The sequence below is a fragment of the Aspergillus heteromorphus genome (assembly GCF_003184545.1).
Source record: "Aspergillus heteromorphus CBS 117.55 chromosome Unknown BO70scaffold_12, whole genome shotgun sequence".
NCBI classification, from domain to species: Eukaryota; Fungi; Ascomycota; class Eurotiomycetes; order Eurotiales; family Aspergillaceae; genus Aspergillus; species Aspergillus heteromorphus.
The window spans coordinates 309,683-336,897 of NW_020290417.1; the positions used below are offsets into that span (position 1 = coordinate 309,683).

General features: G+C 50.8%; 9 protein-coding genes across 9 annotated transcripts; 6 read left to right on the forward strand and 3 right to left on the reverse strand.

The window, feature by feature from the left end:
• Nucleotides 1-693: 693 nt before the first annotated feature.
• On the reverse strand, nucleotides 694-1,724 carry BO70DRAFT_429190 (uncharacterized protein). Its single transcript, XM_025548049.1, has 2 exons — nucleotides 1,230-1,724; nucleotides 694-1,170 (listed from the first exon to the last, which is right to left on the reverse strand). Exons 1-2 carry the CDS (start codon nucleotides 1,613-1,615, stop codon nucleotides 990-992), a joined length of 567 nt encoding a protein of 188 aa, XP_025399386.1. The 5' UTR covers nucleotides 1,616-1,724; the 3' UTR covers nucleotides 694-989.
• A 1,579-nt stretch (nucleotides 1,725-3,303) lies between these two features.
• BO70DRAFT_291524 (HET domain-containing protein) lies at nucleotides 3,304-5,307 on the forward strand (the record flags this gene model as incomplete). Its single annotated transcript, XM_025539393.1, has 2 exons — nucleotides 3,304-4,877; nucleotides 5,070-5,307. 2 exons carry the CDS (start codon nucleotides 3,304-3,306, stop codon nucleotides 5,305-5,307), a joined length of 1,812 nt encoding a protein of 603 aa, XP_025399387.1.
• A 751-nt stretch (nucleotides 5,308-6,058) lies between these two features.
• BO70DRAFT_429192 (uncharacterized protein) lies at nucleotides 6,059-9,938 on the forward strand (the record flags this gene model as incomplete). Its single annotated transcript, XM_025548050.1, has 2 exons — nucleotides 6,059-6,258; nucleotides 6,310-9,938. The coding sequence occupies 2 exons, from the start codon at nucleotides 6,059-6,061 to the stop codon at nucleotides 9,917-9,919; spliced, it is 3,810 nt and encodes a 1,269-aa protein (XP_025399388.1). The 3' UTR covers nucleotides 9,920-9,938.
• A 1,142-nt stretch (nucleotides 9,939-11,080) lies between these two features.
• On the forward strand, nucleotides 11,081-11,825 carry BO70DRAFT_396420 (SDR family NAD(P)-dependent oxidoreductase; the record flags this gene model as incomplete). Its single annotated transcript, XM_025546619.1, has 2 exons — nucleotides 11,081-11,533; nucleotides 11,583-11,825. The coding sequence occupies 2 exons, from the start codon at nucleotides 11,081-11,083 to the stop codon at nucleotides 11,823-11,825; spliced, it is 696 nt and encodes a 231-aa protein (XP_025399389.1).
• Nucleotides 11,826-15,759: 3,934 nt separating this feature from the next.
• On the reverse strand, nucleotides 15,760-16,961 carry BO70DRAFT_405343 (uncharacterized protein; the record flags this gene model as incomplete). Its single annotated transcript, XM_025547112.1, has 2 exons — nucleotides 16,754-16,961; nucleotides 15,760-16,680 (listed from the first exon to the last, which is right to left on the reverse strand). Exons 1-2 carry the CDS (start codon nucleotides 16,868-16,870, stop codon nucleotides 15,760-15,762), a joined length of 1,038 nt encoding a protein of 345 aa, XP_025399390.1. The 5' UTR covers nucleotides 16,871-16,961.
• Nucleotides 16,962-18,994: 2,033 nt separating this feature from the next.
• On the forward strand, nucleotides 18,995-20,682 carry BO70DRAFT_405346 (T6SS phospholipase effector Tle1-like catalytic domain-containing protein; the record flags this gene model as incomplete). The annotated part of the gene is made up of 2 exons (XM_025547113.1): nucleotides 18,995-19,218; nucleotides 19,309-20,682. 2 exons carry the CDS (start codon nucleotides 18,995-18,997, stop codon nucleotides 20,489-20,491), a joined length of 1,407 nt encoding a protein of 468 aa, XP_025399391.1. The 3' UTR covers nucleotides 20,492-20,682.
• Nucleotides 20,683-21,301: 619 nt separating this feature from the next.
• Nucleotides 21,302-21,733, forward strand: BO70DRAFT_362050 (YqaE/Pmp3 family membrane protein; the record flags this gene model as incomplete). The annotated part of the gene is made up of 2 exons (XM_025543193.1): nucleotides 21,302-21,597; nucleotides 21,659-21,733. Coding segments are annotated over 2 exons (162 nt in total), but the record flags the coding sequence as incomplete, so codon positions are not given.
• A 676-nt stretch (nucleotides 21,734-22,409) lies between these two features.
• Nucleotides 22,410-23,424, reverse strand: BO70DRAFT_362051 (uncharacterized protein). The gene has a single exon (XM_025543194.1). It carries the CDS (start codon nucleotides 23,221-23,223, stop codon nucleotides 22,786-22,788), a length of 438 nt encoding a protein of 145 aa, XP_025399393.1. The 5' UTR covers nucleotides 23,224-23,424; the 3' UTR covers nucleotides 22,410-22,785.
• A 2,275-nt stretch (nucleotides 23,425-25,699) lies between these two features.
• BO70DRAFT_396426 (uncharacterized protein) lies at nucleotides 25,700-27,157 on the forward strand (the record flags this gene model as incomplete). The annotated part of the gene is made up of 1 exon (XM_025546620.1): nucleotides 25,700-27,157. The coding sequence occupies one exon, from the start codon at nucleotides 25,700-25,702 to the stop codon at nucleotides 27,155-27,157; it is 1,458 nt and encodes a 485-aa protein (XP_025399394.1).
• Between the last annotated feature and the right edge of the window lie 58 nt (nucleotides 27,158-27,215).

A 27,215-nucleotide genomic window follows, 5' to 3' on the forward strand; every position in this document is an offset into this window, starting at 1 on the left:
GCACGCACGGCACGGACGGGAATAAGCACACTTTCCCCGATTAAGGGATTCGGGTTGCCAAGGCGCCAATGCAGCTTGGTGGAGACGGCTAGGTCTACTACCCACATTTCTGTGTGCGGGTGCTAATGGGTTGGGTCCGCTGATCGTCTCCTCGTGTATCTGGGGTTTCAATGATGGAATGCCAAGCTATGATCATCGCGTCTTGTACTAAGTAGGGGTATGCCAAGAGCGTCGCATAGGAGCGGAGAGTACTTTTTGGATATTATTCCTAGGTGTCAGTGCATATCCCGAGCCTAAAGCAAAAAGGATACAGATTTTCTTCTATGTCTGAACCCACCGGTCGAGCTGACTATATGCGTGCTAATCCAATCAAGCAAGAATATGATGTCCATATGGTTTACAACTACCCACGGCTGCCCATGTTGTAGCATCGCTAGGCACGAAAGGTCAAGCAATTGGGATGAGGAAATAGGATATAGGCAAAGAATATCTTGAGGGCTCAGGTCAGGTGTGAGATGTATAGATTAAGAAACTGAAAATAAATAGGGTATAACCGAAGCTGTCTGACAAGTAGAAAATGGTAAGTTCAACAAGGAAGAGAGATGAGTGGAGCAAGAATAACACGCAAAAGTAATTAAATGTCGTTATTACTTCAGCGGTTGAAGCAGGTGAATGCAGTATTAGAAACATGTTCGAGTTTGGTTTGTTTACAATCATGTAAGGAACACTAAAGGTGTGAATGTGTCAAGCAATTTTCAACTTGATTTTCCCGAATCAAGACAATAAATCCAACGCAATCTAGTTATGCGAACGCAACATAGGTCAATAAAATGTCAGAAAGATAATAAAGCCCAAATGGAACACCCATGAAAATAAAGACACGCCATAAATTCTCCACAGAATATCCATTAATCTAGACCACCAAGTCGTCATCGTCATTGTAATACCCAGCCCACGGCAGAGACAAAGTACTCGCGGTGGATAGCCGCTTAGGGCAGCCCAATACTGTGACGCAGGAGTCTGCGACGACCGAAGTGAGTCCGAGCTCCTAGGAGACCCATACCCATGCCCAGTCCCATCCCAGTATCAGCAACAGTGGAAGCAGGGACAACAGTGACGGGAACAGCGGTAGCAGGGGCCGCGACAGGGGCAGGGGCATTGTGTTTTTTCCTAGAGCCGTCAGCCTTCATTCATAAGACTCCAGCTTCGAAAGAGATCCTGCAACTTACCAGGCGCTCGTCGCCATATTCATACCAACAGCACCGAGAACCGCGCCTCCGGCTGTTCCAAGCGCTCCACTGCCGGCATGATGGGCTGCATAGCCGCCAGCAGCACCGCCAATAACGGTTGAACCAAGACCCTTCTCCCCGTCTTCTGTGGGTCCGTTCTGGCCAGGGGCGTATTCCTGCTGTGGCAGGGGTTCCCCGTAATAAGAGGCGTTCTCACCGACCCGCTCGTATGACTGCTGAGGCGGGTAGGGAGATTGGCCACGCTCTTGAGGCATTGACTGCGGTGGGGCGTATCCAGGGCCAGCGGGGTAATGGTTCTGGGTGTAGTGCTCGTTGTAGGGAGGGTATCCCTGTTGAGAGTACTGTTCGTTGTTGTATTGGGACATGGTGGATGGTAAAGGGCTTCCTGGGAAGGAAAGAGATGGAGGGAATTATGAGACTAAGAGACTAAGAGAGGCTGGAGATGAGCTGGTGACTGAGAAAGATGATTCTGATGGATGGATTGTATGAAACTGCAACTGGGGAAGAGATGGGCATATATATATCTTTGATGCCGCAGCCGATTTGCCTCTGGAAAACGCACGAAACTACTAACGTACGAATTACGCGGTGGAAAGTGAGGTGATGAGGCACAGCCTGTTCTCACAGCCTCTTTCCCATCATCCACCGATGTTAATACAGTTGAACGGGATAGTGGGCAGTGAAGATCCCCAGATGACACGGACGATCCCCAGCAATTAGGGCCTTGGCACCTGTATTGTCCCGATCAGGTAAGGCGCAATGGGCCCGCTCACCACTGCCGATCCGATACACGAACACGAAGTTGGTTGTTGATAATTCTTTTCCTGACTTGATCGACGTGAGTCGCGCATGCTAGGGTTCTTGGAGGGGTGGCAAATTTTGTACATCTGTCACTCTATTCGGCCTTACATCCGATGGCTCTGCTCTGTCTCGCGACTCGGATCAGCTCTCATGGAACATCAACCCCCTCTAAAGCATCTCTGAATAGATATCTTGCAGACCCACCAAATGATAGCAGAGACCCTGGGCGATTAAGAACCAATCTCCCACCACAATTGTCAGAATAGTGCTTAGAGTCGGGTGGCTTTTGGGTGATTCTGAATCAGGGGACAGTATTGCTGCGATATTCACTGGGATTACCTAAGAAGGCCACTTTTGCCTGCTTTGTTTACTTGATTTTGTACCTCACATCTCGGTCTCTCAGTTGTGCAACTCCCAGCAGAGCATAAGATTATTTTTTGAGACACTTCGGAAAGTTCCTTAACAATGGAGAGTTGCTACCTACACTGCTGTTACAGCGGCACAAACGGCACTTTTTTACCCCGCCCCGGTTGCTTACATGATCGTGCAGCTGGATGCCAACACATCGATAGACATGTCAGATTGGCATTGTTCGGAATTTTCTGAGGCCTTGACATGCTTTGGGGAAGGCACTGTTTCATTTGAACCTCTACTATCACATTGTTGAAATCCACAAGCATAAACAGTTCCAAAGATGTCTCGGCTTCTATGTGGGCTCAAATCTACACCCACAAAGCACACGCCTGGCTCGGAAAAGGAAAGTGCTGCGTGCAAACTTTGCCAGAAGATCCATGCCAGCATATTGACGGGGAGAGAGGGTTTTAAGCAATATGCCTTCCATGATGAATGCGAGGAGTGCTCATCAATCGAGGTCACGGAAAGCCTATCTCTTTGTTCTTTTTGCCAGCACTTGAGGCTACGACATATTGTTGTCTGCTGCTCGTTACATGGTTATGTGAATTCTTGTTATATCCGGAGGGACATTCGTGTCTCAGAAATGCGAAAGGAAGGGCCAAACTGTCAGCTTTGCTCTTTCATAATGGACCTCATCAGCAAAGCCACAACATCTTCTGATTCGAAGAAAGGCAAATTTCTGTCTATCTCCGTGGATGAGGGCAGAGTTGGAATCAGCATGTCTGTGAATAAAACCTTCGCATATTCTAGCCTTGACGCATGGATCCAGCCAGATCGGATCAATCAGAAAACACAAATAAGTGCCATGCCAGATGAATTACGACATTTAAACTTCGAAATGCACTACAAGGAACTGGATTCGCCCCCTGAGCTACAGAAATACGTCGATTGGGCAAAAGTCAAATCGTGGCTAAGTCCTGCTTCTCCCAATATCATGGCAGAGAATAGTTCATGGAGACCGGAGGGATTCAAGTTGATTGATGTCACAACGAACCGACTGGTAACGCCCCCTGAGAGCTGCGAGTACTTTGTACTCAGCTATGTATTTGGAAATGTCAATGTGAAACAATCCAATTCAAACGAAATCAACCCAGATGATTTACCAGCAACGATTCGGGATGCTATAATAGCGTGTGTGAGACTGGGTGGCCAATATTTATGGATTGATCAGCTCTGCATAGATCAAAGCGATCAACAGGATCTTCAGGAGCAAATTGATTGCATGGGTTCTATATACGAGCATGCATCTTGTACCTTGGTTGCTCTGGCTGGCACCAACTCTCTCTATGGCCTACCGGGAGTCACATCTCCCCGTATCTGGAACCACCTCAGACTGGAGATCGGCGATGTTGTGCTCGCTGAAAAGAGGCCATCCCTCGAAGAGTGTTTAAGTAAATCTACGTGGTCAACACGAGGCTGGACCTTTCAAGAAGCCATCTTCTCATCGCAGCTCCTGTTCTTTACTGACTATGGCGTTTATTATGTATCCAACAAGGGGTGGGGAACTGGCGGGTGGTCGGAGTCGAGCCCAGAGCCATCGGAATGTTTCAACCTCCCAAAGGTCAACGATGTTTTGGAAGCACATCGCATGTACAGTCGAAGAAATCTCACAAAAGGCAGTGATGCCATTCGTGCATTCACAGGCGTCTTGCAGAAGGCATATGGGTCCGCCATCCATTATGGTCTCCCGATCAACCATATTGACCAAGCAATGTGTTGGATTGCAGATTCTGCATATTGGAATGACACGGAGGAATCCTCAAGGAGCAACTTTCCTTCCTGGTCATGGGCTTCGCATAACGGTATTATCAAGCACAACGAGGTCAAAGCTGGCCTGGCTGTGTGGGCGATTCCTGGACGTGGAGACGAAGCAGAAATTACCATCTGCACTCCCGCCAAAGACATTAACTGGGGCAATAATTACCCCATAAAAGACTGGGGCAATGGTCACCTGATGATTGACAGGGGCCATATTGCATGGTCAATGATATTATGCGGGTTGGAGGGCTGCATACCAAGAAAGCTTCCCTTCGAAATCAGTCTCAGTTCGCCAGTTAATGAGTATCAAGAAGTCCTAAAAAGATGGCCAACATATGATGCGTTCTGGCGCGACGCTTATGAAGGATCTGATAGTCTCCATTACTTTCCAGGCAGAGATAGACGGATTGCAGCATCTAACCCGGGTAGCATCCTTGTGTACACTCAGACGGCGTGTTTCTTTTTGGACACGTCCCTAAGCTCGGAGCAAAGCCATTTTCATACTTTGATTCGGGCAAGCGATGGAAGCCTTGCTGGCAGTATGCACCTCCCTGGCTATAATAGAAATGTCAGGGTGCATGCCCCACGAGAGTTCATACTTCTTTCCGCAAAACAACAGAACCACTTCATGCCCGATGAAATCGCTCGTTTCATGTTAATCGGGAAACTGACGTATGAGGACATCATAGGTAATCGCTTTCACCAAAAATGGGTTCGAGATAATCCGTCCGGAAAATTATATGAACCATTGAACTCACTAGCGTTCCACGCAAACAAAGCCGGCTCTCTTTTTAATCGAGCGTGCTCGTCTTTGGGGGCGAAGAAAATAAGTGATCAGGAGGAAAGGAAACTCCAGCAGGAATATCTCGATACCCTTGTGTATCGGCATCCCGATGGGCGGGCGTATCCACTTGCAGAGAGTCGGAATGAAGCATCCACTTATCAACTGTTTACTTTACTCAACGTGATGCTAATTGAGAGAGATCCGAAGACCAATATTGCCCGTCGGCTAGGAATAGGGGAGGTATTTCTCAAGAAATGGGTGGCTGCACGTCCAGAGTTCAAGACGATCATTTTGCAATAGGAACCAAATCATTTGTGAGAAAAACTCGTTCAATCATCTAGAAAGTCCGTGTACAAAAACCGACGATATCGACGCCTATCTTGGCAAAGGGCTTCCCGATCTCGGGGACTGAATCTAGACGAAAATTATCACCCACGTGGACAGGGGACTGAAGTGGAGTACTTGGGGGTATTCTAGACATTATCCACAAAAGTCTGCGGCTGAATGTATCTTTCTGGCTTAGGAGTGGCGTCGGTGGTAGACAGATGGGAGAAGCCTTCAGCTGTGGCTGCCACGCCCCTGAAAGATCCAACGATCCACATTGAGCATCGGCGACGCCGTGCATCCAATTGGACTCGACTACCAGAGCGCCTGTTATTTCCGATCGCCAAGCTGGTTTACCTCCTTCAGCTTCAGGGGCAGGAGAGAGATGGTGGACCCACCCATCGGCTGGAATTCCCGGGGATGGAGGAGGGTAACCGGACTGCGTTAGGGTTCCGAGCTATCGGATCGCCGCCACTCGAGCCATCGCCTATTCTATCCCCGTTTCTCAGCCCGGGCTGAGCTATTGAATACGACCTCCCACCAACCCAAAAAAAGAATACGAAATGGGAAGGGATTTATTCCATTCTCCCGGCAGAAGCAAAGCGCAGAATGACTACATTATCCTCCAGTCCCCCCTGCCAACGCGGTAGGAAATAGGAACCAGGTCCACGACCCAGTCACTCGTTTTTGCTCGGTGCAGAGGGAGGGCCACCCTCGGTAATTCATAATGCCCGCCCTTCGTTCGCTTCTGCTGTTTTCAGGGGCCCTGTTCTCCGCCCGTTTGGCCGTTGCCGACTCGTGTACTGCCACCGATGTGATCGAGGGCGGTTCATCCAGCTATTCCTCCTACTGGAGTATGAGCGCTGGCCCGGATCCGGAGACGTTTCCCACCATAAGCACCGGGGGTCCCGACGGGGGTGCCTACCTGTAAGCATATTCCAGCTCATACGAATTGAGATTTGTCTAACGCGCTATCAGAGAAATCTCCGACTGGAGGTATTACTATGTGATCGTCCGTCAAAACATTCCCTCCATGGTCGTCGGCGACACCTACGATTTGTCGCTGGCATGGTCAATCTCTACCAACACTAGCACCACGTCTGAATGTACACTGGAAGTTGCTGTCAACTCGGTTTCCTTCGTTGGTGCCGGCGCCGGTATCAGCCCTGGAGGGCATTCCAACTGGGCTACCGTAACCGGATCATATGTTGCCACCAAGTCGACTGGAGTTCCCTTCGTGATCAGCATCAGCTGCTCTCAAGGTGGGGGCTGGGAAGGAAACCCCATCATTGGACTGGCCGACATTTCTTTGACGAGTGTGTGCAGCTCATCTTCGACATCGAGCAGCTCCGTGGCGACCACCAGGTCTGCTACAGCCGTCTCGAGCACCGTGAGCACCAGCAGCGACGATTCCCTCGGCGCTATCACGACGAATGCGTGGAGCACCTTGACGCTTCCTACCACCACCGCCACAACTGATGCCAGCAGTGCTACTACCACCGCAACTGCTTCCTCGTCTAGCACATCATCCAGCACCGCTACATCCGGATTGACCGCTTCCACAGGCACCGCGCAGACGAATGCTGACGGCACAACCACAGTGATCGCTGACAGTACGAGTGGAACCTCTCTCGATGCCTCCCAAACTGTCGACAGCTCCGATGATTCTGCCTCCGTGTCTGGAACCTTTTCCGTCTCATCAGCCGATACAGTGACCACCAAGAGAAAGAGATCCGCTGCTGTTTCGTGCACATTGAGTGTTTACCAGGACACAACTCTCCTAGACAGCACAACTCTCACTGTGGGGTCATCTTCCCCCTTCTCCGCCTGTTTGGGTAGCCAGTCTTCGGATTCCTCTTCTGTCTCGGTCAGGGTAGTCTGTACCGGCCCTGGAGCCGTGGTGGAAGTATCTGGATTCGCAGTCGACAACACCGTCGCTGCCGTTGAGCAGTGTGTCGCTTCCGCTGCTGCTGCGGCTGCTGCTACTGCTTCCAGCTCGCAGGTCGTTATTCCAGGCTCCTCCACAGTCCTGTCCATTGGTACATCGTCGTCCACTCTTTCATCCTTCGCTTTGTCGTCATCCATTCTTTCGTCCTCTGCCCTTTCAGCATCCACTCTTTTCTCATCCACTCCTGGGCCGGCCACTTCCGGCCTCCCAGCCTCGGGAACCCCAAACTTGATTATCGGGTCAAGCTCTAGCATCGCACGATCCTCCGGCCTTATCAGATCCACAACCACAGGCTCCCAACCCACTGCTGTGTCTGGTCCCGGTGTTCCGCATGCTTCAAGTGTTATTCCATCCGGTGCTACCAGCTCTCAGCTGCTTGTCGTATCTAGCTCTGCTGCTGTTTCAGGTTCATTAAGGTCATCCTCTGCTCTTGTCCATACGTCGTCTGGAGCTCGGGTTACTGGGTCTTCTTCCGCTGGTTCTACCTCTGGCTCCTCTGGCTCCTCTGGCTCCTCTGGCTCCTCTGGCTCCTCTGGCTCCTCTGGCTCCTCTGGCTCCTCTGGCTCCTCTGGCTCCTCTGGCTCCTCTGGCTCCGAACCAGGTACCGGTTCGGGCTCGGAAAGATTTACCACCTCGGTGGTATCCCATACCTCAGTGTACACTGTCACTGCTTGCCCGTCTTCAGTCAAGAACTGCCCGGCATCCGGCCAGACCACATACCTGACGACTGAGACCATTGTCGACTACACCACGATCTGCCCGGTGACTGCTACTGAGACCGGGGCCACGTTCACAGCCACTCCCTCCATAACCCGCGGATCTGAGGAATACACCACCTCTACCGTGTACGCGACATCCACACATACAGTGACTGCATGCAAATCCAACGTGAAGAACTGCCCAGCTTCGGACAGGACAACCTACCTCACCACCGAGACTGTTGTAGATTACACGACTGTTTGCCCTGTGACAGCTACCGAGGCGCGTGCCACTGCCACGCCCGCTATTGTGTCTATCACCCCTGGGAGCGAATACACGACCTCGACTGTGTATGCCACATCCACACACACCGTCACGGCATGCAAGTCCGGCATTAAGGACTGCCCAGCATCAGAGAAGACAACCTACCTCACGACCGAGACCATCGTCGACTACACAACCATCTGCCCTGTGACCGCAGCCGAGACCGGGGTTCCCGCGAACCCTACCCGCGTCTCTGCCACTCCTTCCACCCAGTATGCGACATCCACAGTGTACACCACTGCAGTCCATACCGTTACTGCCTGTCCCTCGTCTGTCAAGAACTGCCCTGCCTCGGAGAAGACCACTCACGTCACCACTGAGACTGTTCCTGCGTACACTGCGACCTACACTGTTGTGGTTGGTGAACCCGTCACCACGGCCCCATCAACCAAGGTATCTGGCTCATCTGAAGGAGAGGTGTACACTACGTCAATCATTTATGAGACCGTTGTGTCTGCTGCCACTCTTACTGCCTCCGTGGAAGGTGAATCTTCTCCCAAGGAGACGGTGTCTGTGTACACTACTGTTGTCCCGGTTGGAACGACTGTATACCCAGTGAGTGGAAGCGTCAGCTCTACTAAAGCCGCTGCCGGCTCCATTGTTTCTTCCAAATCTGGGTCTGAAGCTGCCGGTGCCATCGAATTTGGTCAGACTAAGACCGTCGCGGAAACTACTGCGGCATCTGGTCAAGGTAGCACATCTGGAAGTACATCGGGATCTACCGAGGGTGCAGCAGCAGCAAATGCTCAGTCTAGCGCCTCGGGTAGCAGCTCTAAAGCTACCCAAGGTGCCGGTGCCGCATCTTCTGTCGAAAGTAACACCTCCAGCAGCACATCGAAAGATGCTCAGGGTGCTGCTGTAGGAAGTGCTGAGGGTAGCATGGCCGGAAGCACCGGAGTCAGCACCACTGGAACAACCACCGGCAGCACTTCAGGAACAGCTGGAGATAGCACTGCTGGGACTACTGGAGAGGCTACCACAGTCAGTTCTGGAGGCAGCACTGGAGGTAGCACCGATACTACTGGAGGGACTGCCAGTGGATCTGCCCAAGGCAGCACTGCGGAAAGTACCACTGGAAATGCCGCAGAAAGCAGCACGGTTAGCACATCAGGGGAAGCCGAAGGTAGCACAACCGGAAATGCCAAAGGTAGCACTGCAGCCGACACTGCAGGAGCCTCTACAGGGATCACCACAGGTAACACATCGGGAGCTGCCGCCGTGGGTAGCACGACCCAAAGCCTCACCGGAACCACTGAAGATGGCACGGGCAATGACCCCGTCGCCTCCAGTGGCGAGGGCTCATACTCATCCTCATCCTCTTCCAGCGGCTCCAATGCCCAGGACACTTCGGAGGATGGATCTATTTCCGTCACGGCTGCCGGATCAATCCCTACTATGCCTTCCAAGGGCCATGCTACTTCTCTGGTTTCCTCTGCCAGGTACCCTGTCAGTCCTTCTTCCTCGATTGTCGCCCCCTCCAAGGCCAGCCATCACTCCGTTTCTTCACCTACTACTCCGGTTGCGTCCGCTTTGTTCACGGGCGCGGCGTCGTCTTTCTCAGTTTCGTCTGGGCTGGGATGGACTTTGTTGGGTGTTTTCGGGGCGCTGTTCCTGTAAATTAGGATACGGATAGGAGAATGGAATACAATGATGCGAATGTTAAATGAGCCTCTCGTAGGGCAATAGTGGTTGTACTCGTACTGAATATTTAAAAAGGTCTCATGTGGAGAAGATCAGGCCCGAGTGGGGGGATTTGAATAACGAGAAACCTGAAAGGGTTAAACAAGACAATGGAGATATTATTGCAGGGTTTGCTTGGGCATTGAAGCGTATAAATGCACCCGATGCGCGGGTAGACCCGAGAGTGTCGTTTAGAGGCAAAGCCGTGCGCCAGTCGCCGGAATTTGTGTAACAACGCCCATAAATCCCGCTACGCCGTTCTCCAGCAACGCAAACACCTCAAATTGTTTCTTTTCTTCCTCCGACCATCCAGAACAATCAGGAAAATCAACAAAAATACATACAACAGAAGGGATTCGCTGGTGGTCACCCACCCAACTACTAACCTCCCGGCGTGTGGCTTAAGTACGGCTGAGCGGACGGGAAGCCCTGTTCTCCACACCCTATGGTCGTATGTGATTGACTCTCGGAAGAGAAGAGCTATATCGAATGCGCTATGCATCTCTAGACCTTGTTTTGGAAATGGTGCGTTGGGTTCAACCCCCTACCATTGACTCCTTTGGCATTCAAGGAATGTTTTCCTCCAGCAGTTCTCAATCGACGCGGATCCGGGCTCATTACCAACCAGCACTTTGCGTCCTGATTTTCAAACTGCAATACAAACCTCTTGCCCATTAAACTATCGGACAAGACAACAAGATAGAATTTGAATGCTGAGAACCCGAGGTAATAGAAATAATCGTCCGGGGCAGAAGCAGTCTGCATCTCCGTCACTGAGAATGATTAGTTTCATAATCCTTGCTTGGCTTGCATCTTGCATGTCCTAATGCACTTCCAAGCAGTTTCATTGGAAGTGTCTAATCACCAGGCCAGGTGACACGACATCTACTGATTAATTGTTTGCCATGAGCAGAAGATTCGAGGGCCCCCGCCCCAGTTTGACAGATTTCTCAGAAACCTTTTCTCAACATCTTATCCCTAGACTTTGCCCACACCAACATTGACATTAGATACCGCTATCACATGCTCCTTGGACTTATTAATCCCATCCCCTTCATCTCAGCTCTCCAACGGAGACCCAGGAATTTCAATACGATGATGCCAAGTAACGCATTCCTCGGCCGATCCTTCATAGTCACCGGGGGTGCCTCCGGGATCGGCTTCGGGGTAGTGAAGAAGCTCCTCGGTCTGTCCGCCACAGTGCACGTCCTGGACCTTGCGGCATCACTTCCCAATGACCCTCAAGGCGCTTCAGACCGGCTAAATTTCTACCCCAGAACTGACGTGAGCTCCCGAGAAGCCATCAAAGCCACATTCCAATCGATCCTTGAGAAATCCCCCGACATCCACGGTCTAGTCAACTGCGCCGGTATATCGCCCCGAGACACCTTCATCCCGGAATCTGACGAGGACTTCAACAACACCATGGCCGTTAACCTCCACGGTGTCTGGAACACCGGTGCCGAGTATCTACGCTACATCTCTGCAAAATACCCTCACGACAGACCAGACAATGTGAACATCGGCAGCATGGTCAACATCGGCTCCACGGTGTGCGGCGTACGCTGCTAGCAAGCATGCGGTTGTTGGTCTGACCAAGTCGTGGGCGAACGACTTTGCTCCGCGCGTGAGGGTTAACTGTGTGGCTCCCGGGATTACGGAGACACCGATGCTGCAGAAGCAGGTGGCTCTGGGGGAACGGATGGATGCATACAATGCTGCGATTCCCATGACTCGACTGGGAAGCTGTGAGGAGATTGCCGATTCGGTGGTGTTTTTGTTGGGGGATGGCTCGAGCTATATTACGGGACAAGTTCTTCCGGTCAGTGGTGGGTTGGTTTAGATTCGTATGTCGGACACTCCGAAAGGGTAGGGTATCTTGGCAGTGTGGATTAGTATTCTTGTTGCGCTGCTAAGGTTCATAAAAAAGCTGAAATGTCTATACTACTCCATATTCTTCCTAGTTCTGTAAATAGTCGCACCGCCACAGGCACCGACAGGGGCATACAGTCCGAAGTATCCACATCCCGTTCCAAGGGTTCTCTCCGCCGCCATTCGGCAAAAGTTCCCCTGGGTGATTGATTCAAGTGAATAGGTTGGATTATGGATTCTGACTGGCTCGCTCTAAAACTACATACATTTATGCTCATTTCATTGCTCTTCCTCACAGCTTCTTAATCCCCCCCGTTCGCCTCTTCTCCCACAGTTCCTTCGTCTGGGGTTTGTTCTTCGGCTGTGCACGTTCATTCTTTTTTTGTCTTCCCTTTGGGGTTGTAACACACTCGTTTAATGGTCAACTGTCACTCCTTTTATTTCTTCTTCCTGGGCCAGGACTCGTAATTGCTACTTGTTTTGAACACAAGATGCGGAACTTCAATCTACAAAAATGGGCCCCTTTCCTACTTCTCCTCAATCCTCTTAGGGCTACCGGGGAAGAGATTGTCACTTGTACCTCGTTGAGTACGCTCACCAATCCCTCATTTGAAGATGGATTCAACGGCTGGGGCTACGCCTCCGGTACCACTGGATCGGTGGTCAGCGGAGATGCGGCGGATGGATCGTACTACCTGTATGCTTAATCTTCTTTTTGTTATTCCCACGCAGTAGCTGACTCGCTCTCTAGAGAGGCATCGAATACCCAAGTTCGCGCGCTGCTGATCTACCAGCGTCTCAGCAACCTTCTGGCGGGCGATGCGTACACGGTCTCCTTCGAATATCGTGTTCTCCCCAACACCAACCACCAGAGCATGTCCTGCTATATGCAGATGTATATGGATTCATTTACCACCACCGGCCGTCTTGCTGAACAAACAGTCGTGGTTTCCTCTACCGCTGTGGGTTGGGACACGATGTCTGGCTCGTTCACCCCAGGCAGTGCCGGAACGCATACATTTGAGATCTATGGCTACTGTAGCGGCCTAACCGACTATACTGGCGCTGCCATTCAGATCGACAATGTTGTCATTTCAGGGCCAACCAGCAGCACATGCACCACCCAGACCGTGACCCCGACGCCCACCCCGACGCCCACCTCTACAGCGACATCGACATCCACACCGACACCAACGCCAACCCTCTCTTACAGCTCCCAAGGTTCTATCGCGTCGTCTAGCGTACCAGTCGCCGTCTCGTCCCTCGCGGCGCCGTCACTGATTGTATCATCTTCGGCTGTTGTGACATCGTCCTCCTCCTCTGCGATCCCTATCAACTCCAGCTCATCAAGCTCGTCGGTATATAGAACTGAAGCCCGATCGGTTGTGTCGTCGTCTTCAGCCATCATTTCTCCCAGCTCCACCCACCCGGCAGTTTCGTCATCGGCTGTCGTAGCCCCGTCCTCTGTGACCTTCATCCGCACTCATTCTACGAATCCCGTATTTTCTCGGCCTGCGAACTCATCATCACACGCTGTTACGTCGTCTATCGTTCGTTCGACATCGACTCCTCTCCAGCAACACAGCTCGTCACCCATCCCCTCCATCCCCTCCAGCTTGAGGGCTTCAGGATCGGTCTCCGCTCCTGCAATCGTTTCCAGTGTCCCTCTAATTCGTCCGAATCCGACCTTGAGCCTGTCTAGCGCGGCTGTAAGCAGCATCGGACCAAGCTCGGCTCTCCTAGTGACTTCCTCAACTGCCATCACCACTCCAGCCGCAGGGACCAAAGACTTGAGTAGTATCACCAGCGAAACAAAAACCATCACCGGTCCAGGATCCCTCTCCGACGACAGCCAATTCACCACATCCACTGTATTCAGCACCTGGACAGCCATGATCACCGCCTGCCCCTCAAGCGTCGTCGACTGTCCTGCTCGCGAAAAGACTACATACCTCACCACGGAGACCATCGCCGTCTTTACAACCATCTGCCCTGTCACTGCCGCTGAAGCCAGCCAAACCACCACCGCCAGTATGACCGGCCATGCTGGTCCCGGCATCAGCGAGAGCTTCACCACGTCAACCGTCCTCACCACCCGCACAGCCACTATCACCGCCTGTCCGTCCAGTGTGACGACTTGCCCTGCCCGCGAGCAGACGACGTATCTCACCACTGAGACCCTCGTTGTTTCTACGACCATTTGCCCGGTCACTACTGCTGAAGCTAATCAAACTGCCGTCGCCGCTACCCCTACCGGTGGTGGTGGAGCTGGAGCTGGAGCTGGTCCTGGTGGAAGTGGGGATAGCTATACTACGTCGACCATTCTCAGCACCCGCACGACAACGATTACGGCTTGTCCGTCAAGTGTGACTGATTGCCCCGCGAGAGAGAAGACAGCTTATCTGACTACTGAGACGATTGTGGTCGGGGCCACTGTTTTTGCTGTTCCTGCCGCGGATGCAACTGCCACTGCTACTGCGACGGTGGTTGTAGCTGGCTCTGGTTCGAGTTCCCACAAGTCTGGCTTTGACTCTGACTCTGGTTCTGTCTCCAGCTCGAGCTCCAACTCTAATAGTTCTGGTGATGGCTCTGCTTCCTCTGGCTCAGGGGCAGTATCGGGATCTATCTCTGGATCTACCTCAGGTTCCAGCTCTAGCGGCTCCAAATCTACCTCAGACTCGGGCTCATCCTCCCCTGGATCCAGCTCAAGCTCCGGCTCTAGTTCCAGCTTCGTTTCTTCTGTCTCTGCTTCCTCTGGATCTGGTTCGTCTAGCCCAGGCACAGTATCTGGACCAGTATCTGGTTCTTCTGGTGCTTCTGGTGCTTCTGGTTCAGTCTCTGATTCTCAACCAGGATCTATCTCTGGATCTGCCTCGACTGCTGGATCTCTACCTGGATCGACTTCAGGATCTACTCCAGGATCTAGCTTCTCGGGTTCTATTTCTGACACTGCTTCCCTTTCCGATTCTACATCTAGCTCTGGCTCCAGCTCCAGCTCCGATTCCGGCTCTTCTAGCTCTGGTCCAGATTCAGTCTCTGGCTCTGACTCTGCTCACGCTGCTGGTTCCAGTCAAGTTTCTGGATCCAAATCTGTCTCTGCCATCTCTGGTTCTGGTCCTGGCGCTGTTTCTGGGTCTGCCTCCGATTCCTCTAGCTCTGAGTCTATCTCTGGCTCAAGCTCTGGGTCGATATCTGGGTCTACCTCCGAGTCTGAATCCGGCCCTTCCATCTCTGGCTCCGACTCTGCTTCTACTCCCAGCTTTGGTTCTAGCCCTGTCTCGGGTTCCAAGTATACCTCTTCGAACTCTGGTTCTGGTCCCGGTCGTATCTCTGTGCCTGATTCCAGTCTCTCTGGCTCGGAGTCTACCACCACTGTAACTCTGACTCCCATTCCGGCGTCCCAATCTCCAATCCCTTCCACGACCCCTCTTGGCGGTAATGCCAACGACAGCGAGGCTTTCAACCCAGAGCCCACTACTGCCCCCGGCGCTTCCGCCAAATCCACTGTCGTGAAGGTAGTTAGCTCCTCGGCGCTTCCCGCGTCTTCGACCTCGCTATCTGGTCCTCGCCATAGCGGATCTAGTTCGTCGACCACAAGCTCCAGCGGTGCCGTCTACACGGGTGCTTCCACATCGGCCTATGGTCTCCTTTCATCGGGTCTGGTTTCTGTTTCCTGCTTCGTATTGGCGATGGCCTTAATTTTCTAGATTCAAGAAGCCATGTCCTCTGAGAATCAATCTCTAGTCTATCATTATGTCTATACATTTTACCTTCATGTCTATAGACCTTTTGTATCTTTATAAATTAGAGGCGTTAGGTAGCAATATTGTCATTATCATTCTACTGCTGAAGCTACACTCCTAAAATTACATCGTTCAGAGTACGCGTCATCAAAAAGAAGCCACCTACACAAGTCCATATCCCGCAACAGCCTGATTATTAAAATCGCCCACAAAAGTAACGAATCCCTCATAGATGGTCTGCGCTTTAGTCGAGCCCGCGACCTCCTGGTCTTCAGCAACGCTGCTAATACGCAGGGATCCCCAATTACCAATCTCCACAGTCCAATCTAGTGGGTAGACGGTTCCCGTGTTCGAAGATTCATACGTACGGCCGTAGTCAGGCGTGAAGGTAGCAGGGACAACATACTGCGAGCCATCCCGCGCACGAATAGTCGCGAAACGAGCAGTCGGACTACCGTTGTCATCAATAGCCCAGATGCTCAATTTATCAGCCGTGTTCGGGAGATGCAGCTCGTGCCACGTCCAGTTCAATGCGCTGATGCTGCTGCTTACGCCCGTGGTTCCCCATTGGCGGTCGTACCAGGTCATTGAGTTAGTAGGATCGATGGTCTTCTCCGTCTCATCGATAGTCAAAGTACCGGCGGTGCGGCAGCCGGGAAGGCCCCATTGATAGGAAGTGGAGGACGAGAGGGCAAAGCTCCCGGTGCCGCCATCCACGAGGGCGACGGACGTGGCGTTCCAGGTGATGTCGAAGGTGGTATTGTCGTTGTTGCTCCAGGTACGCATTCTTGCGATGTTGTCGTCGGACAAAGCTTCGAAACCATTGTCCTCGGCCTGAATTAGGAGACGCTTACTGGCGGTCGTTCCGTTACCTGCCACGATGGAATAGCTGTAGCTGAGATCCGCGAGGTCGAGGACCGACGAGCGGTAGATGGATTGGTTATTGTTACCGGTCATGAACTGCGAGAACACAAAGTATTGCTGTGAGTCTTCGGTGGTTAGGTAGGAGCTTGTCCACCAGGAACCGTTGTAGCTGGTTCGCTGGGTTTCGTTCAGGGAGAAGAGAATGGGGATTTTGTTCTGCTGTGAGGGAGTCAGGTTCGACTTCTATTGGGAAACTATGTCTCGTGTGGGATGTTGAGGGGTAGATACGTACTTCCCAGATCGACGTGGCATTTTCAGGCTGGAAGTTGTAGAGATTTGTAGATGCGCTCGTAATGGCAGTGACAGTGGCTATCACTGGCCACAGCCACATCAGGCCAGCAAGGCGCATGTTGCTATCCTTGGAAAGGGTCTAGTGACGGGATCGTACCGGAGGAAGAGATCAAGACCGTAGGGACCGTTAGATTTGTGGTTAGACGAAGTTGTTTAGGGGTGCGTAGCTAGCATGGAGGAAGATGAGAGAGGGGGGGAGAGGCGAGAGGACAGAGAAAGCTGTCTGGGGAGCAGTCACTGCAGGTGGCAACACCCAGCCCCGCAGACACAATCACGAGGTTATATTCACTAGGTTGAAGGAATAATGACACTTTTTATTTCCAGGTCCGGTTTGATATCAACTCCGGTGACAAGATGAATGTCCTTGAGTTGCCATAGGCTTCAAACTAAGGGGAAATTCATTGTTATTTCTAGGTTCTCTGTCTCTACAGATGGCGTGCCTTATTGAACTGTGTGCTGTTTGAATCATGACCCCACAGACAAGTTTTACACAACACTGACCCGTGGAGCTCATTGCCAGAAAGGATTCCACGAGCAGAGTCTTCTTTCTGGTACCCCCCTGTTCCCAATTATTATCAGCCATCAACCATGAATAGATGTGGGATCGCACACGGCCCCGCCCGGGGAGAACTAATAGTTCTATGTTCCAGGGCCAAGACTGTTATACATCTCCGGGCTTCTAGATATCACGTCTCAGGCAGGCAGGTTGAGTTACTGGCTACTCTCTAGGGCAGGTCGAGACAGTTCTATATTGCGAGATCGCTGCAATTCATCATGGTTTGTTGTCAGTCATATGGCCAACCCTTTCGACACAGAGAACAAAAACGGGGCGGTCGAGGCAGATCGTAAGAAAGTCAATCATCCAGGAACCAGGTTTGAGATCCGAACCACAAACTTAAATAGGCACATCGTCATCTTCGAGTCATAGGAGCGGTCCAGGCCTAACTTTTGCTGGGCTGTAGATTGTATGCAGAATAACTATAGTTGATTATGGAAGATGCTTAGTTTCAACACAGGTCAGCTGAAGTTCGGGATGTTCGCAGCCCAAGTGCCAACAAATGTCCCTGTCGGCTGGAATAACAATGTTCGGAACATCTCCACAAGAAGATATAACCAGGCAAAAATATAGGCCATAATGCCTAAGAGTAATAGAAGAAATAGTAGCACCAAAATCAGTACATAGACACCTTCATGTAAAGGGGGCATTTTGCTTTTTTTCAAGGGGCTTCCTGCCTCTTCATCAGGTTTTTCCACCTGTACATCTGCTCCCTTCGCCTCTCCCTGGATGTTGTTCACCACCCCCGCTTCTGTCGCCTCGGCCTTGAGATCTTGTCTTTGTCCCTTGTAAATAATTGAGTTACACCTCCCATGTGGCTGAATAGCTGGGCAGACGGGAAGCCCTGTTGTCTATACTCCATGGTTCTGTATGCTTTTGTCAGCTCCTTTTCCGAAATTATGCAGCGAGGGTCTGGGCACAGTCAGACAGCTCCGGCGGGTTCAGAAAAAGTTGCGGAAGGAATAACTCTCGGTAAGGGTCAGAAGGCATTGGCAGATTCTTCTAACCCCTGCGGAGATCCTGAACCTTGGTTCAGAGACCGTGTCCGGGGTTATGAGATTGGCTGTCGGGGGAATACGAGAACCTTCACTTCCCGCGCCGGATATATTCAAAGACAGCCGCTACTGCCATATCGGCTAGGCTACTACCACACCTTTCGTCTTTGTAATTAGAAAGGTCCACAGGCAGGCCTACTACAGGTAGGCAGATAAGCAAGTAGAATATCCTAATTATATCATTTATTATTTGTAATGAAAAATAGTGGGATAAAGGATATGGCAGGAGTTGGCCAGTATGGCCAGAGCCGGTGCGGAAGTAGCGGCTCTCTTTTCAAATCGAGAAACGTGGTCTGGACTTCGTCCGTCGACCAATTATTTATTTGTTTTCGAGTCTTTCACCCTTCTGTCATGTGGGTGTAAACATTATGTCACCGAACAAAGCCAGCAGCAGCACCCAACCGATGACTGCGGGTTGCAGAGAGACTTTTACATCCACCAATTATTTAGTAGATCGTCAACGCACCACCTCGCTCTCTACTCTCTCTTGCTCAGTACCTACCTATTAATACTGTCAGTATTCATACTTAACCACCTCCGAAAGACGGCGCTACCATAGCCGAATATCATTATGTCGGGCGAATCGAGAACGTCGACGACTCTGAGTCGCGCCACCCCCGTTGAAAAGCCAACAAAGCCTCTCATCATCCTCTGCGATGGGACCTGGTGTGGTCGAGAGACAAATACAAGGACGAACATTTACAAACTTGCCGAAATGGTTGGGGTTAATTCCCTCGACAAGCTGGAAGGGGTTCGGTACGCTGAAGGCGTGGGGCTCGGTAGTTCATTTGCAGAGTATGTACTATACACACACCATCAGAGCTTTCATGTCCCATGAACTGGATGTATTCAGACAGTCATGGCTATCCACCTGCTCACATCAAGTAGTTACATCTTCAACGGGGTTACAGCGCAGGAGATTGCCCACCAATGCATCGAGACCTATCAATTCATTGTCGAAAATTATACATACCCCCGCCACGAAATCTGGATATTCGGCCTCTCGAGGGGTGCGTACCTGGCAAGAGCGGTTGCAGGCATGATCAACAACTGCGGAATAGTCCGACCGGTAAAGGTGGACGGGGCCATCGACGCGCAGCAAACCCACTTACTTTGCGAGGCGGTATACAATATCTATCGTTCGCCCTATGATATCAACAAGCCACACTCTCCCCAATCACTGCGATTCAGGCAGTCAAAGTCATGGCCCCTTATTGGTGATGAAGATCCGGACGACTCCAACGCTCCAAGATTCATTCCACCGATCAAATTCATGGGCCTCTTCGACACGGTCGGCAGCCTGGGCATACCGGCATTCACTGGAGGTGTGGGCCTGGATTGGCCGACCTTCTACAATCAAAACGTTTCTACCGTCGTCCAGAATGTCTACCATGCCGTATCGCTGCACGACCGGCTCTTTATCTTCCAAGCTTGCCTTGTCTCTCGCGATGAAAGGATCCACAGTGCGCAGGGTTGGAAAGACTTCGGTGTCACACGGCAAGAGTGGCTTCCAGGTGTGCACTATGACCTCGGTCGCCAGAGGTTCCGATTTCTCCGGGAGTTCGGGGGTGGGAGACTGGAGACATTACTGGCGAACTGGAATCTCGCAAGCAAAGTCATCGAGCCGAACCATGTTCTTGCAGACTTTGCCCTACGGTGGATGTTGCTCGCCGTTCGCGCCCACAATACCCAGTCGCAGGCCGGGTATCAGGTCATACCGGGGATCGACGGATTGATCGATCAGGTCACCAGGAATATTCGAGTGAGAGCTCACGAGCCTGGGAGAGTAGGGAGTGGAGACGTGTATGGGAACATTATTAACTACGTTCCTTTCGGATCATTGGTCTTGAATCTCATGAGAATGCTGGGAGGCACCAGGGGCAAGGTCTTCGCTCTCTACCAGCTCTTTTTGGACCTTCGAGATCGTCTTATCCCGGATGACAAGGCGGTCGTATACAATTTTCGTCGGTTTGATTCGGATATCGAGGCGTGTATAGAGGACATTGGAAGCGTTTGTGAGAAAAGGTATCCGTCTAAAGCATATATGAAATGGAACTTGAGGCAGTAGTGTGGAGCAGCAGAAATCGAGTTGAAGCGGCAAGCTTTAAAATACTTACCTCCTAGTTGCCCGCGTTTGATAGATAGATTAGTTATAGCTCTGCGGATCGGAAGCCAAGCTATCCACCACACCTTATAGTCGTTTTTACTTGCGTCCCATGCGGCAGGAATTGTGGAGAGGATGTGCCAGCCCCAGTATCATTCAGTATCACACCCACCCAGAGTCTGGACACCTTTTTAGCCGAGTGGTCCTTGCGATCTGTTAGGATTGTGAATGTTGATCAAGACATGATTCATAGATCCACATAGAGACAAAAGCGGGAATTGGCGGCAAAATAGCGCTCACGTGCCACCGATTCGGGTGAGCCAATCAAAGACAATCTAGCATTACTTTGTTATCGAGGTGTGTTTACCAGAGTATACAGCGGTTCGATAGACCTCTACCCCCTCTGACGGGTGAGAGCAGTGTGGTTGACCGTGGCTCATATCAACCCTTTCGGTATAGAACAAGGGCCACGCCTAACGATAGAACCTGAAAAGCGAAGATTGCGACCAGCCCACATCATGCGTACCTGACGACAAGTGTCGCACTAACGGCTTGGGCGACATGAAAACCTGGCCAGCGTCACATCACGATGGGCATTCATTCCCACGGCATGCGAGTTGCGCCCCACTTTTCAGCCCTACACAGCATCATCACCCATGACGTCACGGATTTCCCCTTCCTACGGCCTTTCTAAATCTTTTAAATCCCCTGGATTCAACCACCACCCGGTTCCTCCATCATTCAAATATCGAAGCGTTACCACTCCGCCTCCTCTCTTGGGACAAACTCAGTACACTATAGCCAGACAAACCCCCTATCTAGCTACACAAACCGCATCAACCGCCATCATGCCCGGAAAGGTGTACGTTCTCCATCCTTGTCTATCTTACTGCCATCCCTACCAAAGGAAGAGACTAACCAACCCTTCCCATTAGCGGCTGCTGCGAAATCATCATCGCCTTCTTCCTCCCCTTCGTGGGCGTTTTCATGCGCACCGGCTGCGGCTGCGATCTCCTCATCAACATCTGTCTGTGTATCCTCGGTTGGCTACCAGGTGTCATCCACGCCTAGTATGTGACACTCCTCTACCCACCTCGCAATAAGTCGAGCGCAACACTAATGGCATCACAGCTACATCCTCGCCAACAAATAAACTGTCTCGAAAAGAGCCGTCGCGGCGGAATGAGGATTACATTTGAGGGTATGGGCGCGCTCGGCGTATCAATTGGAGCGTATTTGAGATTTGCAAGATTTCTGTTGTGATGATAATGTCTACTCTATGATTGTACTGTATATATCCCGCGGAATTAATGTTTATCTATGGATCTTGTGTGCGAAATTCTCCCTCGCGAGCAGTCCCGCTTCGCTACGTAGGCAACGATTTTTCGGCTGTTTATCCACTAGGGCCGTGTGGGATGACGTCATGGTTGAGGGATCAGGTTGGATTGCACTCGGTTAGTCCCTACGTGGAAATATTGTAATCAAGTTCATCTCCTTATCACATTGCCACGATCAAGGGGTCATTGACATGGATTCTAATTTTGTGGCTGCGGATGAAGGAACGGTTGATTGGTGGGGGGGCAGAAGCCGGTATGCATAATTGCTTCATCTGGGGGCGTGTATAGCTTAGTCAGTGGGATAAGTGTGATCATAGCTAGCACTATAGGATGACGTCATCATGGATTATGCACCTTTTCGGTTTGCATAGTAAGTAGTAGTAGTACTACTGTAGTAACCACCACACTCACTTTGTACACTTCCATCCCTTGTTCAATCCGGCATGTTGGACCAATCTCAAGGATTACTTCTACACACCGATTGACGAGTTTCAGTTCAAAAAAATCGTACTCACACATCATGATAATTCGTGGCTCGGAGATATCGTCAAACATGCGAATCGAAAGGCAATGTCCAGCTAACCTTGATACCGATATATCTGCTTTTTTTTTAGGAAAAAACCCCCAGAAAAGAAGGGCCTATCCATCGACCCCATATCACATCCAACCACCCCAATCCCAAACCGAACCACACTCTACCACCCCTTATTCATCTCATACTCCACAATCGTCAACGCAAACTGCACATCAATCAGATCCTCCAAAAACATAATAAACGCCCCATCACCCTCCGTCGTAATAGCCTTCAATGCCTCCGCCAGCCCCCGACTGAGAGGCCTCAGCCTCTGCAGCGTCTGCAGCATATCCTGATCATAATCCGCCTCGAAGAACTCCCTCCTCTGCACCCAAAGTCAATCAGCCCTATCCCCATACCAAACTGTGAAGATATCTGCAGACCTTGTCACTAATATCCTTCAACATCTCCGAAAACACCGGCTTGAGGGGCACACAGATATCCGCAATCTTCTTGCTGCTGAAGTCGTCGAGCTCGCCGGTGGATGTGGCGGTTGATGTCGCCTGGGTGAGATTGTTCTCTAGCTCGGAGGAGCGCGTTCGGACCTCGTCTACATTTTCGCCGGTGAAGGATTTGACGGCTTCGTCGAGCTTGATGGCGCTGAGGCCGGTGGTCAGGAGGGAGGTGATCAGGGTGAAGGTTTCTGCGTTTCCGGGGAGGGGTTCGTTGGGAGTGTTAGGGTTCGGGCCTGGAGGGCTGGGGTTCGGAGGGTTGGGGAGGGCAAGTGTGTAGGGTGGAATGAGAAGGGTGGGTAGGAGAGTCAGGATGGCTGCGGGAAAGTGCATTGTTGGTTGATTGTTGTTGTAGTTATGGGGGAACGATGGACAGCGATACAGTCCGGGGAAGATGCTGGAGCATGGGGGTGGGGGTAAGGGTTCCCCGGGCTATATAAGCCATTCGGTGTCATTTCTCTGAAATTGCGATTCTCGATCAGTGTAATGGAAAGGATGTACAAGTCGGCCAGGAAATTGGAGCACACGATAATGTTTCCTGCGTTGAAGTATAATTCTGAATCACAGGTGCTACTTATATATATTCTAGCCCCATGCTCGCAGATCGAATATTGTAGGACAAGACTATCTACGAAAACGGTCAAGGTCACGCGACCAACTAATCACTAGAATGAGATATAGCAGTTTCTAGAATCAAGTACGCTGGCATGGAACGTTCTAGGAGAATTTGCATTGCACCTGAGTAACCTATCCCATCTTCGGGTTTTCCAACGGTCCGCTCGGACTTTACGCTGGACAATGAGTAACGCTTGGCAATGGAAACGTCTAAAAGTAAAAAGGAGGAGGAAGGCAGATGGGGGAAACACGCCATACATTTCACCAAAGACTTGAGCTTATTGGATTGACTTGTTGTGGCAGTGATAATTGTGTCTATGGCACAGTCAGTGTTGTGGCTATAGAAATTTCAGTGGTACTAGCCGTCGTCAATAATCCAAAGTCAAAGCTGGTCGACGGTGAATATTGAAGTATTCATCTTGACCATCGTCTTAGCCTTGAGAGATGTGTGCCATCTTCCCCATAGTGTGTGTCCACCGTCTTTATCCCATTCCCGTGTGTTATCAAAGTCCCGCTGGAGGTATCGCGACAGTACTTGGTCTCCGTCTCTCTTCTCACTATCCGTAATAGTCGCGTAGTAGTATTGATCAATGGTCATAGTCTCATAACAAACGCCAATAAGTCTCTGCTGAAATTGAAAGGCGTGTTAATATCGATTGATAGGTTCTCTCAATGGCAGTTGGGCCTCTTACATTTCTGGCAGGAACATGGATCTATCTAAACTCTCTGTTCTTTAATTTCACTGTCTCCTTCCGTTCCTGGATGGCTTTCGCCTGCTTTGAAAGAAATCGAGTGTCCTTTCTCGCAAGCTTTCCAGGTTGAATATTCAGATATGACAGCATTGTCATCACGTCTGGAGATACCATGGGCTGCCCGGAATTGTTGATATGAGTATGTCCTTCTCGAGAGTCTCCGAGGAGGCGATTTACTCTGGCTCTGAAGTCACCCAAATCATTAAAGTTGTTCTCTGGATCCGGTTTCATAGTAGCACTCGGGCCCTCATTTCTTCCATAAATTATCCTCCCCATCGGCCGTCGCTTCAGCTGAAGATCGACATTGTTATTCCGGCTGTCGTGGGGGCTACTACTGCCACATCATGTTCGCTAATGCCACGCTCTCTCGGCAAACACCTGGGTTGCCTCGAGTGGCTCAGCTGGGGGAAACATCCAAATATCTTGAGTTGGTCATCCGGACATCACGACCCCTTTTGGTCAAACTCTAGGGTATGTCGTACATGGAAGTAGATTGCATGAGTGGCAAGCAGGCAGGCTGCACGGACATCCAGATCAGGTCAGATGTGCATATGCGGATTCATGTAAATGGCTGGTAAGATCCGGCAACTCACAGCATAAGGCTATTCCAGTATTTGAAATGGAATCGTCAGGTAAATATCCGAGGTTTTTATCATAGGAAATGGGGGCGTTGCCAGATTGTCAGACTTTGGTCAGACAAAACATGATACTAGAGCGAGATTTCAATTTCTACTATACTCTGGCTACACAGTAATGCTTTTTACACTATATAACATATTTTTTTGGAAGCGTGAGGTTGCTGAATATTAATCGCCTCGCTGTGAGACTATATCCTACAATCGAAACCCAAAATGCCGCATTGGTGGAGTGATTGAGGGGCCGAAAACAGCTGGATACTTCAGCTAGGCAATACCTTTCATGCAGAGACTGTCTTAATAGAATAAGAAGCCTGTGGCTGATCCTGTATACATGATGCTATGGGAGTAAGGTTTCAGGCCCTTGCTGCAGATCCCTGGTTTGATCTTACAGAAGCCGACGACACGTGTGTTATCCGCAGGTATTACCCGGGTCTTCACTTATTTTACCATAAGAGACTGCAATTCCCCTGTTCACATGCCTAATATACCTGTTTCAGACTTCAGCATAAGCGGAAAACCCTCATATATTATGCCTGCCACCTAAATTGGCGAAATAAGTGTGAGTGATGATAACCGTCTGAAAAGGGTAACATCCTGCCGAATCTGTAGACTTGCACATTCCTTAGTGGTTACTAAATCGTGAGGTCATTAAACCCCCCCCCCCCCCTTTTTTTTTTCTCTTTTTAAAAGCCATATGTTGCTGTGCTCAGGGCATCAACATGCTTACAATCAGCCAAAAAAAAGAAGTCTACAGTGGACCTTCGCCGACGCTACTCACTTCAACATCATTTTTATCTATCCATAATGGTTCCCGCAGTTGGCCGGGATTGTCGCCTAACAAGGCCGTCTTTGCTCTCCTGTAACACAAAACCCCAACCTCGAGCCTTTCATACCAACCCCCAATCCAACTCCCAGAATCAATCTCAATGGCATCGATTGAATCACAAAACATACAGTCGCCCACTAGACGCATACGAAAAGGTCTTTCATGCTCTCTGTTACGAGCCGTCGCATCGCAGTCTCGATATCTTCACCACCTGCGCACTGGAGACAGAGCATACGACATCTGAAATTTTGGACGCCTCGAAGAAGGTATGGAGGAAGATGCGATATGCCCATCCTACTCTCGATGTCGACGTGATGCCGGATGAGTATCGCTATACCGTTCCATGTGGTCCCTCGATGATGGAGGACTGGGTCGAAAGAACGTTCATTATACAGGATGGTAACTCCGGTCTGGAGGCTGGAAAGCTTGTCACTATCCCACGTCGTGCTGAAAAGCCGATGATGTATTATTTTCCCTCCGAGAAACGGTTCATCCTGACCATCGAGCACATGCTTATCGATGGGAGGGGAGTCAGATTATTCATGTGTGAGTTTCTCTCGGACCTATCAAGTATACTCTCCGGGGAAGCCATCATCGATTCTGGCGAAGAGTGGGGATCAGAGGTTGGAAAGCTGCCGTTGGGAGCATTGCAGGTTGCGGAGCTTGATAACGTCAACGGAGATGGGTGTAACACCCTCCTCTCCACGCTTCCGGAATTCAAGCCAAATCGGGAAGCTTTTATATTTCCGACAGTGTCCAGGCCTCACGAGGCTGGCGTAGCTAAGGTGCAGACCATCGAGTTTACCAAACAGCAAACGCTATTGATCTCGGCCGCGGCTAAGCAATTTGGATACGGGGCCGCGGCTTTCCTCCACACAGCAATCTTACATGCCGCAAGAATAGTATGCCCTGTCGCGGGAAATAAACTAAACAGCACATTTGTAATTTTCGATTCCCGCGGGGTCTGCCAGGCCGCACAGAACGACCGCCCCTGTCCGCCTGTTGCCATCCGTTTTTCTCTCTGGCCTGTCCAGCTGGAGATGGCCGATGACCTGCACCAGACGGCATCCGTCGTCAATGAAGCGTATAAGACCGTTACCCGTCGCAGACCTGCCGCCGTGGCTTCGGCTCCAGAAGCCTTACTAAAATCGGGAAGTATTTTGAAACCCGAATTCGACCGAGGTTTATTCCCAAGCTTCCTCGGAGACACCATGAAGTCGGCGAAATATGAGGCTTTTAGGGTGCGGGAGTTCTGGATGGATGCGCTGCCGGCAGATGAGAAGGTTTTTCTGGGAGTTCAAACGTTTGACGGTCGACTTTCGATTCGGGCAGCGTATAGTTCGCAGTTTTATGAGGATGAACCTGTTGGGGAGCTGCTTCGTGGGATTCAGTCGGAATTGCGAGCGGTTCTGGGTGGAGGCCTGTCTTCCTTTTAGGCCCTACGATTTTGAATATATTAATGGCATAGCAACTTCATGCAATCCTACCAGTTTC